General features: G+C 38.0%; 1 protein-coding gene across 3 annotated transcripts in view; it reads right to left on the reverse strand.

Annotated features, from left to right (window-relative positions):
• Positions 1-15,908, reverse strand: part of stim1a (stromal interaction molecule 1a) — a 35,399-nt gene extending 19,491 nt beyond the window's left edge. The window contains exons 1-6 of one of the 3 annotated variants that reach the window (XM_084718010.1): positions 15,731-15,908; positions 13,557-13,689; positions 8,970-9,100; positions 5,452-5,566; positions 2,244-2,355; positions 1,346-1,461 (exon numbers count right to left, since the gene is read on the reverse strand). In XM_084718010.1, coding sequence (XP_084574136.1) covers positions 1,346-1,461; positions 2,244-2,355; positions 5,452-5,566; positions 8,970-9,100; positions 13,557-13,677 — 595 coding nt within the window. In that variant the 5' untranslated portion in view covers positions 13,678-13,689; positions 15,731-15,908. Of the gene's footprint in view, positions 1-1,345; positions 1,462-2,243; positions 2,356-5,451; positions 5,567-8,969; positions 9,101-13,556; positions 13,690-15,730 lie in introns of those variants that run through there. The other 2 variants (XM_084718011.1, XM_084718012.1) reach the window with 2 other exon arrangements.
• Positions 15,909-16,967: the final 1,059 nt, after the last annotated feature.

A 16,967-nucleotide genomic window follows, 5' to 3' on the forward strand; every position in this document is an offset into this window, starting at 1 on the left:
AAAATGCTGCTCCTACATATCAGTCTGACTATCAGTGGGAGCCCCTGGCTTTGAGAGGCTGTCAAAGCCAGACAGCACTCACTAATGTCTTCCCTCGGGTGTGACTCTAACAAAACACATCCACAATGACACATGTCAGACACAGACTGCTACACACTTCTTTCCAATGCAAATGCCTGCTTTCCATGAAGGTTCATTACATTTTCTCCTCTTGCTTCACTAATAATTACATACAGTGTATCTGCTCTCATCAGCACTCCTCTTCTAAGTATAAACTCTCCTACTTCACTTTTTATCCACCTTAGCAAAAAGGATCAAACTTCAAGACTGGGGAAGTCTCTGCGCAACATTAATATTTTGTGTAAACTCTGTAGATTCATATTTTTCCACAATACCAAGACTTTTTGAGCTCAATATGCTAAAAAAATTTAACTATTCAGCTGTCACCCTGTAACTAAGCTTTTAACAACAAACATGTTTTCCACGATAAAAAGCATTTTGGCAGTCATTATGGGAACATATCAACACAGATTACATAACAAAGATTAGGCACTGCCAAGAGGCATGACAGCTGAGACACACCCCATCCATTGTGATGCTGCAGACCCCTACAGGGGTATAATAAAGGAGAAAAACCTAAAGGATTACAATCTGTAGATACAGAACCGGAGCAGTGATACTTGAGAAGGAGAAGGAGAGGATGAGCGGTGTGTTTATTTATCTCACAGAGGAGTGCGCAGAGGAGTATGTCTGGAATACAGAGTAGTGTGGTGTAACCCTCAGCTCACTTCCTCAATCCCTGAAACTGATACAGGTGGTAAGAGGATTTCCCCAACATACCAAAGATGGGCCAACGACTACAGTGAGTAAATGAGTAGAGTCAATGACTAGAGGAGTAAGTGACTAGATAAATGGAGCAAATAAAACCTGACCACAACATATCAAAGGGACAACATGCTGATGAGAAATGAGAGTAGCTGTGGTGAGGATGTTGGTAACAGTGGTAGGCTGTTGCTATGAACTTGCAACTTCCTACCGATGTTTCACAGTAATTTTTTTCCAGTGCAAGAGAATCAATTCTGTTATTTCCTATTAGGGACCTGCATGAAATGTTGACTTTGTCATTTGATGGCTGGATTTATAAACCTGAACAACATCACCAAATTTTCCACCAAATCCTGAGATATTCTACTGATTAATTAGACAAAAACGGGACTGAAATCTACATCTTCATAGATAGTAGACGTAGAGCTAATGAAATGGGAACCGAAGACTGAAATAAATCACTAGTGCTTTATGAGTGAATGAACGAGTAAAGGGATTATAAAAGAAGAATGTCACATACTCAGGGGTGCTCCAAACAGTACGGTGTCCAAAGATTTGAGCTGCAACTTTTGCACATGGCTGCGATCCAGAATCTTCAGAATAGAGAGTGTCAGAGTTGTGTTCTTTACAGCAAGCCTGAGAGAGAACAGATTCACAACCATTTTGTGAGAACAAGGAAGGAAGGGTGTAATCCATCTTGAGTCATGTGTAATGTGACCCCCTGACAAATCTCCTCAACCCAACCAATAAGATTTAAAACCCTGAGTATTATGAGACACCATTAGATGAATTTGAAAAACTGTACAGTCAGGATCCCTTTTTGTGCAGTCAAATTATAAAAGAGGGAAATCAAAATAAATGTACAAAGCCAATTCCAAAAAAGTTGGGAATCTGTGTGAAATGTTAATTAAAACAGAATGCAGTCATTTGCAAATCCTTTTTGACGGTGATGTAACACAGTCATAAACAAGCCTGTGAACTTTTTGGAATATGTAGCAGGCATCAAAGTCAGAATGAGTGAATATTTACAAAAACAACAAAGTTGATCAGTTTAAACATTAAATATCTTTGAACTGCATTCAATTAAATATAGGTCGAAACAGATTTGCAAACCTTTGCATTCAATTCTATTTTATGATTTACAATACGTCTCAACTTTCCTGGAACAGAGGTGGTGATAAAGCTGACAGTGACTAATAGGGGATGTTATGGCTTATAAAGAGGGTGATATAAATAGTTTTAAATTGCGTCATTGTGGCAATGAGTAAACTTGATTCTTATCACTTTCATTGAAATACTCATTTTTATTTCTGAGAATAAAAAAGTCTCATCACCCGTATTTAAAAAACAGCGTATTTCCAGTCAATCTAAGGAGACACATTTTTCAGTTTGAAATTTAGAGAAGTTTAGTCTCTTACCTTGACATGGCACTTCCATTAAAATTCATCTTGCGAAATGCATCCACATACTGTGGCAGTTCCACGTAAGTGATGAGCCATTCCACCACCTCATCCACTGTCCAATTGTACACTGAGAAGGAAAGAAAAGGAAAGGGGGTAAGAAAAAAAAATGAAACATATAGTTACAGAACTCATTTTTTCTCATTCATTAAATGTCTGCAGAATTCTGTATTAATAAAGCTACATGGCTGCAATATGTAACCACATATGGTGCAATCAGAGAGCATTAGTAAAATGTTTTTTTCTTTTGAAATTAAACACTGACTATGTGGTTTAAGAGCTGACTTTTATCTGGATTTGAGGTTGTTCAACGAACAATGCACTTGTAAACCTGTAGCTTTGTCATTTTAGAGCAATGCTGTAGAACAGTGATCCTAAACAAATACAGACAGAGCTCAATTACGTCCCACCCACACTGGAGGGGAACACAATTCATCTCTCTCCGTTGACTTTGCATTGCATGATGGTGTCTCTAGTCATTTCCATCTGCTAGCAAACAAAAAGCTGCTGTGTGGTGGCACGCACAACAGTACCAACAGGGTAAAGAATCCAGAAATAAGTTTTCATAAGCCACCCAACTCAAAAACTGAGCCTTTAATGAGACAAAAATGAATACAGACGTTAACCATCGTCAGGAAGAATGGGGAAAATATGAGACCCTGACAGTATGTAACTTGCAGGCACGCCATATAAACAGCCAGGTTTTGATATTTATTAGGTTAAATGATTATTTTACCTAGTGATTTGACCAAATAATTGTAAATAGTTAAGCATTTCACTTAATTACAATACTGAAATTGTCAAAATAACTTTCTTTCTGGTAGACACAGGGAGTGAAATAATCCTTTTACACACCGAAATCTAATTTTTAACTAACAGCAGGCAATTTATTAGAGTTTCAGACCTTTGTTGCATATTGATACCCTGATTGTTTGCCCACCAGTGGGTGTGGTCTTAAGAGTATAACATATTGCACTCCATAGAAAAGACATATCTTTCTTGAGGCCAAGCAGTCGGTCATCTGACCTCAGTCCATGTGATCATGCGTTTCACTTGCTTAAGAAAAGGCTGATGGCAAAAAGACCCTGAAACCTACATGTGAGAAATATATTTTATCTACATGTCAGTATATTCTACAAGCTTGCTGTTTCAGATGCAAGCAAAGGTTTTGTTAATGGAAATGTGAGTTTTGTTTTAAATCTGCAATGTAATTTGAATTGTAGAATAAAGGTTTGAAGAAAAAAAAAAGACCCTGAAACCAGCAAGAATTGCAGATGGCTGCAGTACAGGACAAGCAGAACATCACCAAAGAAGATAACAAGGGTCTGCTGATGTCTGTGGTCATAGATTTCAAAGAGCCAGTGCTTACAAACAATATACAACCAAATAAAGTCTGTATGAAGCAATAATAAATACATGTTTTGAGTTTGTCACACCACACAATAATGTGTTATCAACTCCCCAGCCAATGAATGACTGGCATTTATCACAGCGAGTAGGGGATTCCTGTGTTTAATCATCCCCCAATGCAATTGGTCCAACGTTTCCCTCACTGTCCTCCTCAAGCTGATGTTTGGTGAGCGTTCTGCTGAAGTGTTTTGAGTGTTCATGATAAAGCGCTATATAAAAGAAATTTATTAGTAGGTATTTTTATTTTAAAAATTTGTCAAGTATACAAAATTAGTGTCAAAATAAGCAGTATTCTCTGCTCTGAAACTCTGGGGCATGTCCACTGAAGCTGCTGAAACCATACTCAATCACAAGAAAGGTGCAGCCTCTCTCAAGCATCAAATTCCACTATGGCCTGAAAAATTTATGCTGTGTCTAGCAGTTTTATGGGACTTATACGGCCATACATGTTTAACTAAGTGTAGTAGCCCTCGATTGAGGGGGAGAACCACTGATCCTAATGCGCTCTAGTTTTTCTATAGTGTCAGGGGAGGGGTCATGCTAAGTATGGCTCCAGTGCATCATCAAGCCTGATGATTTCAGGCTTCCTAAAAAAAAAATCCTTCACACAAAAAATGAAAAAAGCAGTTTAACAGTCAAACTCCACAATTCAGTACAACATAGGTCATGCTTTTTTTTTTTTTTTTTAACTTATTTTCATCAATTACTTTCTACATGAATTTCCTTTACACAGACTTTAAATATGATGACAGTAGCAAAGGTTGTGTGTAAAAATACTGTCTGTCCCCTAACCTCCCATTTCTACCAACACTGTACATCTGAAATGGATATAAAGTCAGCACTAGCCTCATAGATATTTGATTATGACGCCAATGTATAGAGCCAAAACAACATCAATGTGTCACTAGTATTGTAACACTTTTTAACTGTGTGTACAACCTGACATAAGACTGTGCATCCATACCCTGAATGATCTATGAGGTATCTATAGCATAACATACACTGGCTTTCCCACAGTAACAACTAGGGAAGGAAAATCCGCTCCCCAGCTGCTGGCAGACAGTCAACATAGTGGGCTGTCTGTGTTAATGTGTTGCTCTCTTGAACAAAAACCCAGTTTCCTGGCTCAAAACCTCCAGAGTACTCTCAAGAAACTGCAATGCAGGGTAAGTCAGTACTACGAGCGAAAAGGGGGAGAAAGCAGCCAGAGGAAAGGGTGTGAATAGACACGAGTGCCAGAAACAACACATGAAAAGTGCTCTCCACGAGTACAAGATAGCCCAGCCAAACAGAGAGGAATAAGGGGGTGAGAGTGAGGATGTGAATTTTGTGCTGACAGATTCAATGATGTCCACTCTGCCACTGGATGAAGGTGATAACGAGTCTGCACTTTACTTGACAAGCTGTCTGAGCAACTATCCTGCTGCTTTGTCTGGCGAGTAAGAAGGTCAAGCAGGGGTAATGTTTGGACCCCCACTTTCAGTCACACGAAAACACAAAAACTCTAATTTACTGCCTATTTAAAACACCTCTGTCCAGACTGACAAAGTCACAAGGAGTGGTTTGTTAAAAATAATAAAAATTATCATCCCCAAATCAAACAGTAAGCATTGGCAGAGCATATCAGAGCAGAACCTAGCATGCAAAACAAGATTCACTCTCTACAACTCATAAATACAAAAAAGATCTGAAAGAAAGGCCTATTTGTGCAGTCTCTGCTGGCCTTCAGGGGAAAAACAACGCCTAAATGCAGTACCTTCAGAGCCCTTCCACGCGTTCCACAAGTCCTCCACACTGATGAACTGGTCATCCCCATGGAAGCTGTTATGCCTGGCCTTGGGGTCATGGTAGTTTAGATCTTCTCTCAGGAACTGTAGGATGACAAGCATGTTTGTAGTGGTTACAAAGAATCTATCTTACACCAGTCACAATTCACACAGGCTTCAAACCTTACAAACTGTTTTGTTAGAAAACTGCATTTCTGGCTCCATTACTGACATAGTGTTTTAGCTTGGTTTGACCAATGCTGCACCTAATTCAGGAATCAAATATTATCAGATGATTGCACATACCCCCGTACTAATCAACACAGACAATATGTCTGAGTGGAAGTTGACTGAATAAAATTAATGAACATCAGGAGGACAAAGTCCACATTTGGTGTTGGAACTTTGCTGTAGAGGGGATCTGATTTACTGTGAGCACCGTGACCTGTTTCACTACCGTGGTCTTTATGATCCCCATAAAAGAAGAAAATGCAGTTCTTCTGGCTTGTGTTTGTATTCACTTCACTCACAGTGAAAGGAACATAAAACACTATAAAGAACTCAACTACACGTGACCTGAAAAGTTACTACACTTTTTCATGAACTATTTAATGGTCTGGAGCGGCACAGAACTTTCTTGTGTTGATAGTTATTCTACACAACACACAAGCATGTTTCAAAGTGTTTTCATCACGTCTTTCTTGGGGTCAAAACACAATATGGAGGCTCATCCGGATTTGAACCCAAGACCTCTGGCTCCAGTAACTAAAAGTCAGACTGATGCTCATAAAATCCTACGTATATATATTTTGTGACACTAAACACTGGAGAAATGTTTAATTAGAAGATTATCTACGATGTGTTTTGAATCTGGAGTGCACATATTGTTCATTATTACAAAAACCCAACCATCAAAACAAGCATTGTGAAACCAATTTCACTCTGTAAAATCACTGGATTTCTGAGTGGAACAAATTTTTCAATATTATCCTTATTGGTGAATGGAATTCCATCAAAAGGGACCCATTCAAAGTGCAGCGCCTTTATGATTTTTACACCAAATACTTGTAGATTATGCTGGAAAGTTACCTTGAGTCTCTCATTCTGAGGGGCAAATACTTTTTTTTTTTTACCTAATTAGAGGAGAATTGTCGTAGTATAAAAACACACCACCATATGCATAAAGTTCAAAAGTTAATTTCTATGCAATCAGAACAGTGAAGGTAGGTAACACTGCTATCTAGCGATTGGGGGTTTTAAACAACACAAAATGAACCACTACCATGAATTTTTGCATGTATCACAATATCACAATACAGTGTTTTTGAGAATTAATACAGTATCAGAATAATTTAATTCTATGATACTCAAGTGTATTGATATTTTCTTTCACGCCCACTTAGTACAGAGAAGGCTGGCCATTCCCCATTTCTATTCTTAATGCTAATCTTAACTAATAGATGGCTGTTGCCTTTTATTTATTGGAAATATATTAGAGTGGCATCAACCTCAGCAGCTAGCTGTCCATAACTGACACTTTAAAAAAGAAAATTATTCAATAAAGTAGTAAATAGTTTCACTAAAAGACATTAAATGCACAACGCCAAGCAGGCACATAATGAATATGGTCTGGCTCACAAACAACCTATTATGTCCTCTGATCATGGACGAGGCTATGAGTGACTCGCAAACAGCCAATTATTTAACAGGCGTGTTGTTCAGTTGCGCCAACGGTATGTGACACAACAGAAACAGTATGGAGTGAGAAAAATGCATGCAGACAGTGGGGAAATTGTCTATAAAAAAGGCCAAGTCATCTTGCCAGTATGCCTGTTTTTTCCTCTTTCAAAATCAAAGTAAAGTGGTTTAAGTCAACATTTTAAAAATAGGTCATTAAAATTATCACTATTGTTAGTGATATGGACTGAATTTAAACATTTTCTTGTGATAACTTTTTCAGCAATATCACCCAGCCCAAGCACATTTGCAGCAGCACACCAAAATGTTGAACTGTACCTCTAAATATATCTCTAACATGTAAAAATATTAATATTTTGGTGGAGTTACACATAATGTAAAATGGAAATATGATACCCCCCCCCCAAAAAAAAGATAGAAATCTCCTAAAATAAAATAATAGAACTTTCTTAATAATTGTCTCTGAATTTTGGTATCTCTGTTTGAAAATGAGAATCTTGCATGTTGTAAATGAGACACCGTGGCACACAGTAAATGGCACAGAGTACCAAAAATTATGGCACTCTGAATTCTATTCTCGCCCCCACTGGAGAGGTATCGGTCAGCTACTGGCCAAAGGAACCACACGACTGGTTGCCCACTATATTGTAGGCTTTTTAAAAACAACTTCCCCTCCTACAAAAGCCAACTCATGCAACATGGGTGGAAGACAGTAATAAGTCATGATGCCTTTCTTTCTTGATAGATTTGTGTGGGAGGATTTCACTACAGGGTAGAGAGATGGTCTGCACTGCAGGTGAAATATCACGCTCCTGACAACTCACTCATTGGAGAATTAGCAGGACCTGCACAACATGACCAAGGCCTGACGCTCAATCTTAAAAGCCAGATGCAGACTTTGATCTGGGTCCTAAAGAAATCAACTCTCCTCTTTATTTAATCATTGTATGATAACAGGAAGTCAGACTACTGTCTTCTTCTTGAAGTGCTCTTAATCGTTTTGGGCTCCCTATTCCTCACTTCTAAGCCACTACAGATGTGAGCACTCACTGTACTGCACTTGATTCTTTGCCTTAGGGGTATTTGCATGCCAAGTGCCTCTTCCAAAAGCAAAGACGGCTGCAGTGATGACGCTGCCTCTGCTTTGGCCTGGCCTAAACCACATGCCACAGACTGAAACAAACCAAAATGAAGCTCCAGAGGAGGCCTCCTTAACGCTTCAAAATCTAGTTTAGACTACAGCTCAGGGTTTAAGCTAAATGGACTAGAGACATTGTGATGTCTGGGAAGCAACAGACTTGAATTCTGATGAGCTTTAAACAGCTGTGAACCGACATGAGTTATGCCTGTTTATAGTGTGCTTTCATTATAATTCACTGGATTGAAATGAAAAGCAGCTAATACAATTCGTCATTTCAGAAATACATCACAAATCACACTCTGGAAACTTATAATTTTGTCAATGTGTTTGTACAAATGTGGCAACATCAACATTGCAACAAGTTACAACTAGACCTAATTAGAATTAGGTTAATTATTTGACAAAAACAAGCATGGAGAGGCACTGGAGCGCAAACAGAACAAATCCTCCAGTTCAAGAGTTAAGTTAAGGTCATTACAGGGCTATGATTAACTGATTATCTTAGCAGCAAATCCTATGACCAGTCAAATGACAGAGGATTACAATAATGATACCTGTAAGCCTCTTGACACTGACTGAAGACCACTAATGTGACTGTACAAACCAGAATACCCCCTTTAAACAGAGCATCGGCTCCTGTTGATCAATATTTTTTGGGCTGGTACTTACGCCGTCTGTCTCTACCACGTCCACATTGCCATTTGCATCATCATCCATCTGCTTGTGGATACTACGGATGGCCTCGAAGCTGAGAACGGCGTTCTCATCTTTGCATAGTGGTTTATCGATGCGACAAAACTCTGGTGGAGAAATAGAGTCATATTAAAATGGTGTTAGGAGACAACTCTGAAACTCATGGGTCACGCCACAGATTCAGCAAATTAAATACACACTTCCTCAACTACGACCAACAAATTGGTTTCAGCGGATGGCTGCCCATCCGCTCAAGCTTTCTGGCTGGATGTTCTTCCTCATCACTGTTGCCTTGGGGCTTATTCTTGTTGTGTAGCACTGGGTCTCTGTAACTAATATTAAAAAGAGCATGGTCTTGACCTGCTCTCTATGAAAAGTGCCATGATGTAACTTCTGTTACGATATGGCACTATACAAATAAAACTGACCTGACTACTTCTACCACGATTATGCAACGACTGCTGCAACAAGTATCTGGTCAATCAATTACCATCAATCAAAATAAAATTAGTTGGCAACTATTTTGATAATCAATGTATTATTTTAGTAATTTTTCAAGCAAAAATAGCATTTGCTTCTTTGTTTTTTGTGATGGCAAAGTCTTTGGGTTTTGGACTGTTGGTTGGAGAAAAAAGTAACTTGAAGATGCCACTTTGGGCTCAGGGAAATTATGATAAGCGTTTTTCAATTTTTACATTTTTTTTACATTTCATGGACAAAACATTAAATTGATAAACTGTAAAAATAATTAACCGATTAACCGATACTAAGTTCATACAAAGTACGTTATCTTAATTCTTGAAAACACCAAAAACTTGAAATGCTGTCCAAAAGACATCTGACGGTAATCCTAATCATGTTCCTACCTGTTGCTGTGTGATGAAACAAATATCTATAGTTTCATGATTTTAGATATCAGCACCAAACACGCTCTGTGTTTTTCAATTAATAACAGAAACAGACACCCTGTAAAGGCAGGTCATTTAAAAATATATATGCATATAAACACACAATATGAATAAAGCAATGAAGTGACAAAGTTTCTCATATGCTCATCTTAGCTCAACACAACAGCTCTCTTAACTTAAAATGAACCCTGTAATGGTCACTAAAGTTCATGGGTTTTAACCTTTTGTGCTTTTTCCAGAAGTCAGAATGCAAACTAGCCAGTTGATTTGCTCTCACTCACCCTCTCGCTCTTGTAAAGATAAGTGAACTGCAAAATTCCTTAGTTGAACACAAAGCCTTGTTTATGTAAGGCCTTTTACTCAGTGTGGGGATGTTACCAAGAAGCCAGATACCATGACTGTCAGACTTACTGTGTTGACCAAAAACAGGCCATGTCACAAGGCAAATCAACGTTTAATAATTATAGGCTTTCAATTTTTAAAATCTATCATCAATTTCACAGTTCTGTTTAATGTCCGAAAAGTTTTTTTTTTTAGTTTAAATGTTTTTTTAAGTTTAACTGTCAAAATATCAAGTCTCAGTAACAGGAGTGTATAGGGCTCAACAATTAACTGTACAGAAATGTACATTTCCATGATAAACCGTCATCATGTACTTTAGCTTGAGTTATCTGGTGAAGTATCTCTGTGTTCCCCCTCCTTCCTGAGGGATTAGAAATCCTCTGCTACAGATCAGAGATAATGCCGCCACTCCCACTAAGAGGAAACCTTGTTTGGCATGTAGTCTCACGAGTTGTGTGAAAAGGCATAGCAGGCTACCTGTAATAACAGCAAGTGTAAGTGTGACTTTTAATCTAAAGCAGCATGTTTGAAGTGACTTCACAAGAACACAGGCCCTGAAACATTCAGCAGTGTATATTTCATTCAATTCATTTGAAGTCAGTCTTATGTAACCTCTATGTTCTTTGTGCTGCTGCTATCTTAGCCTGGACACTCTTATGATTTTCACTCTCAGTGAGGTCTTTCCCTGGTTAAATTAAGTTATATAAGAAGTATATGTCAAACACTGTATACTTTATTTCGCCACAAGAGGTAGGTGACAATGAGAGGGAGGCTGGCCTTGCTGCTCATTCACAAGAAAGAGAGACTTGTACTTCCAAAGCTTGGTTTTTACAGATAAGGTTGTGCCGCAATATCAAAAACTTTGACTGAACTTTTCTAATCACAACACGTTAGATTCCTGTTTATTTTAGTTTCCTTTACAACTTGAGAGCCATTAATTCCCATACTGCAAACATCGTCCTCACAACATTGTGGTGAAGGAGTACACAAAAATCAAACTCACTTCCTCTTTCAAGAGTCGAGCTCAGGTCCATATATTTTAGCTGATAACTGCTTCATCATTCATTGCTGTCACCCACAAAATAATGTAAAGCTGCAACAATTAATCAATTAGTTCTCAACTATTAAATTAATTGCTGACTATTTTGATAATAATTAATTGGTGTGAGTCCTTTTTAAGAAATCAAAAATCAAAAATCTCTGATTCTTGCTTCTTAAATGTGAATATTTTCTGGTTTCTTAAATCCTCTACGACAGTAAACTGAATATCTTCGGGTTGTGGACAAAAAAGACATTTGAGGATGTCGCCTTCAGCTTTGGGAAAGACAGACTGACATTTATCAAAATTTTATAGACCAAACAACTAATCAATTAATCGAGAAAATGATCAACAGATTAATCCACAATGAAAATAATGGTTAGTTACAGCCTAACAACAGTGTAACAGTGTACTTCAAGTGTTTGGTTTGTGTTGAGGTGGCATTTAGAGCATACTGCCCCCTCCCACTGATCAACTTACGTAAACATGTTTTGACAGGTCGGCATAGAAAACAGAAAGTAAATCAAGTCATAAATTAATCTCTGCAACAGTCACTGTGTTCATGAATGAGACTAAACGGTTTTGCGCCAAACTGTGTCTTACACTTCTCTACATGAAACCACTGAACCAGAACTAGGAAGCCTGGATGCACAATGTGAACTTCCGTGTTGCGAAAAGTTAATTTTTGAGCCACAGTATGCAGACACCCAGCTTCAGAGAACCTGCAAAGCCGCATACCAAAAAAGCAACTACTCTCTAACACATTCACACTCATGCATGTTAAACAAAGAATCACAGTTAGCCTAGTGAAAGCCTAGCACCTGCAACACTCTCATACACCCGACCTGGCCCTCTTGCTCATTTGGCTTGCAAACCTCCGGAGACACAAGATAAGATATTTACATACCAGTCAGCCTGCCTTTTTTAAGAGCTCATGTTACGTAAGTCATTCTGTGTGCCTGCATGCAGATGAAGAACACACTCCATAACTTTGTCACTTCATAACTGCAGCGGTTACTATGTCCTATCGCCATTCAAAATACCTGTCAAGCTTTGAAAATCACTGTCACACATAAATTCTTTCCCACACTGTGGCCTCTTGGAACCGTTGGGACATGTGGCACACATTAGTAAAAATGTGCTTCAAACGCAAAACATGCATAAGCAACTTTAACACTGACGCAACACTTCCTGTTTAACCACTCTGTTGGGTAGTGCTAACAAAAAACCAAGATGAACAAGTGCTTAGTGTTGGGTGTTTGCCCAGTTGTTGCTAAAAGTATAGTGAATAAAAGTGAGTGCTATATTTCAAAATATAAATCCAAGCAACAGATATGCCTTTTGTAAACAGCTGGAAATTCTTACACTAGTACACTAAAAAACCTTGAGGCAAAGTGTGTCATAACTTGCTCAGACTTATCCCAAGAAGAGTCTGGGTCTGCAGTCTGTTTTGCTCTCTTAAGATATAATTAACAGATGAAATAAGTCATCATTCATTTGAAACACTTCATGGATTGATGCAAGAAACTGTCACAGTGAAAAGAGGGCCTCATCTAATAAAGTTTGTATCTTTAAAAGAGGAGCCTGACATGTTTGTGCTTTAAATTAAACCTTAAATAAAAAAAGGGAAAAACTATGCAGTGCAATGTGGTGCCACACATCACTTCAGCAGCACGTTGCTATGCATGTTTCCTTTAACACTGAAGTCTACACATTATGTTATGTAATTAAGAAATTTTGGCGACACCCATGATAAGAAGTGCAAATTCAAGATGTGTGTCAAATTAGAAGCCGTCTATAGTACATACACTCAATAATTTAATGATTATATAAACTAGCTATGCCAACTTTTTAATACCTCTTTATTTAAAGTGAAACGAAGAATAACAATTTATGTTATGTTATGTTAAGTCAAATGCTTAAAAAAATATACAATATATTGATACTTATTTATGTCTTTCTGAATATAGTTTAACATCTTGAGAAAGTTCTTATACTCCTGATCATTTGCTCCACAAACTATTAGATCAATTACCTCATGTTTGACTAGCTAGCTTGGAGGACAGGGCTTAACAGAGAATGCCAGCTGGACTATTCTCAGCATGGCTTCATGCTGTATAGTGTGCCTGCACAATCACAGAGATGTGGCATGAACAGTAACACTCTAACTGCACACACTATCTATAGTGTGTGTGTCAGCTTAGCTTAAATGGAGGCTAAAAATGAACCATTAAAATGCTACTACAACGTTTAATGACATGATTAGTGACTCACCTGACAACCCATTTTCCACAACCTGGCTGTCTGTTGTAGGTGAACTTGGTTTTTCAGTCCAACTTTCCCCAACAAGACACAAGCCAAATATCCACAAGGTCACCAATTTGTTGAACTCCATGACTGGTGTGTACTGGAAACAGACAAGAAGACAAGAATCCATTAAAAAATTCTGATAATTCTAGCATAACAAAACTGCAGTACTTTAATATGGGTTAATCAATTAAACATAATTTATAATTAATGCAACGTAAGGTACCCCTTGACAATAAGACTACCCTTATAAATGTTTTGTTAATAGGTTAGAAACACTCCATAAATTGCATTACTACGGTGTAAAAACACTAGATAAAAAAGGGCAACAGTGTCTGAGATGTTGATTGCTTGCCAAATAGTGAGGCTACATTTCTATGTGCTGTTAAGCCTGAGATCTCATTTCTTACTTAGTCTTCTCCATCAGCCAACATTTATACCTGTCAGCTTCTACAGATATCTGGCAGCAAGTTACTGATATTTAACCTGTGTCAGCTAACAGTCAAAATGTTTCATTTGGCATATCAAATTAACATACCAAATAACTTGATTCATAAGCTAAGGCATTTTTTTTTTACACTTTACTGTTTGAAATTGGTTGATTTTTATGATAGTTTTATTATTTGAAACTGGCTGGATTATATCTGTTATCTGAAACAACAAGCGTATGTATGTATGATCCATGTTTAGCCTTTAGGTTTGTGGTGGGGCTGTCATGATACCAGAATTTTAAACTCTGAAACAATGAAAGAAAAAAAAAAAGACTTAGGCATAAAAAATTGGTTTTGCTGTAAGCCAAATAGATCTTTTCTTTTTTATAGCTGTGATACTTCTGACATTATTGAATGTTAGTACTGTATTGTTTAGATAATATTATTAGTAATATTATTATAGTATTGAAAAGTTTTTAAAATATCAACAGTTCTGACAACTTTAGTTTGTAGTATGCTGTGTGATGCAGCAGCTCAGAGTCCAAAACAAATTTCCCTGTGGGACAATAAAATACACCTTACTAAATGGTGATCGGTTGCACACTAATCAACAAGGCTCCCTTTGCCAGTTATATGTTAGTAACTTAGTGGAATTAATTAGTGCTAACTGGATTTTGCCAAATAGTGAGCCTATGTATAATAACTGTTATACCTTGTGCACAGTTGCTTATTTGATTTATAAAGTGTCTAAAACTCAATTAATATCCCAACTATAAAACATTTATATGGGTAATCTTATTGTGAAGTGGTACCTACTGTAGCTACCTTGTCTTTCAGAGGATCCTGACAAAGAGATTAATCGGCTTAGAGCACACCATGAAACACAATTAGTTACATAAAGATCCCTGCAGTAAGACACATGCTATCACTTCTCAAGTGTACCTCTTCTTCCTGAATGAATGAACCTTAGCCTGCTAAAATCTGGGCTTTAGCTACAGTAGCCTTTAAAACCTTGTTTTGAAAGTTTTAGCTGCCTTTCGAGGTTCTCTGCGGCATGTTTACAAATACATATACTTTAAGGAGAAAAATGATAAGATTATAAAAAGTGATAGTAGCCTGGTCTATCGGCGCCTGGTGGCTGGATGCCTGACGAGCGGTCGTGTGTAGATGGGAACTCCAAACCTGCTTAAAATCTCGCGGGAGTTATCATTCTTAACCAAAGCCATGCTCTTTCCCTAATCATAACTACGTTTTTTGCCAATAAACTTAACCAGAACTAATACACGCTGTTGTCACACTGTCAAACATAATTATTTTGTACAACGTTCCTAAGAAATTAAAAACGCGTACAGATCTCGCGAGAGATCCATTACCACTGGGTTCCCTTCTAGATACGACCGACAAGCCTCGACTAGCTAGCTAAACACCTCGGCTAACTAGGAAATGAAGTGTAATATCCAACAAAAGGGCAGCAACGTGACAAAGCCCCCACACTATCGTTTCCGTGTTTGTTCACCTCATGACAGTATCGACTGTTATAGTATTTTGTACAAACATTAGATTATCCGCCGTTGACGTTTACGAGCTAACCAACAAGACACCGCAAGCCACACAAGAAGGGGCGTTAATAAAGAGCGACTGTAGTTTTAGCTAGGCTAGATGTTACTACTGGAACATTGTTCATGTTAAATAACAGAAAAATAAAGTTACCTGTCATGTATCAAAGCCAGCAGATGTGTAGTTTCAGCTCTGTGTTAACATTGCAGCAGATGCCTTGTCACCTGGAGTTGAAGCACCGCGAACTCCACCTCCTGTTAAAAAGGGTCTCGGTCTTTCCCCCGACCGAGACTGAACCGAAAAAGCCGCAGAATGTGGACAGACACTCGGCGTATCTTCCTCTTCACCAGAGACTGCCTTGTTTTCACCGGCAAGTGTCGCCCCCTAACGTCTGGAGTCTGAACTGGATACCGCGTCCAATACAATTAAACTAGTTGCTGAAGTGTGCCATCTAGCGGAGTGTTCAAGCCATCACACCAAGGGCCCTTTTCTATCACTGAGTAATCTGACTACTCCTGACTGAGTAGCATATTTTATGAGTATTTCATATTATATTAAATGCAGTGACTGCAGGAATGATCAGTTTGGATGAATTTTGAGCAGATTATTTCCTGTGAATATTGCATTAGAACTGAGATTTCCTGATATGTTTAGAAGTTTTTTTTATACACTTATTTGTGTAATTTTTAACAATTATACATTCTTAATGGGCTTTATTTCGACAGGTTCAGTGTGTTTCAAGTTTAAATATTAAATAATACTTAAATTAACTTTAAAAATAATATTTTCATTTAGTTTTTTAAATGAAATGCTGAGATATATAGGGTTGACCCAAATTTTCCCTACATGATCAGAGTGACCAAAAGAATTCCTGGTAATGGTATTATTATGACATCTATAGATTGAAAAAAATCATTGTGTGTTTTGTCTCTTTTTTGGCCCATGAATTATATTTAAAATACAAGTGCAGGCAGGTGGAGAGAGAGTCTGTGACTATAATTGTACAAAAGTGTGCAAAAAGGGCAATCACTTTGGGGAAGGGAGACAAAGTGAGAACAGAAAGAAACAGAAATGATTTTTTCTTTGACACCTTAACAACAAAAAGGTCTTGTGATCTTCCTGTGAAGCTTTGGCGACCCCTAGTGGTGGTCTGGACCCCAAGGTTGGAAATTAAATGTTACATCTGAAGATGCAGGCCTACCTGTCTTTAGGGCTGGGCAATAAATGGGCCTTTTCACAGAGGAACTTTTGTAATGGTGGTGGAATTTCATTCAGCTTCTTCAGTTTCAGGGTCTACTTCTTCATGGCAGCCATCCTGATATGAAATAGTAGGGTAAACACAGGTGTTACCAGTGACACCAGTTAAAGTCCTGTTCCTTGTCTAGCAGAG

The sequence above is a fragment of the Lutjanus erythropterus genome, chromosome 4, assembly GCF_056507025.1.
Source record: "Lutjanus erythropterus isolate fLutEry1 chromosome 4, fLutEry1.hap2, whole genome shotgun sequence".
Classification (NCBI taxonomy): domain Eukaryota; kingdom Metazoa; phylum Chordata; class Actinopteri; order Lutjaniformes; family Lutjanidae; genus Lutjanus; species Lutjanus erythropterus.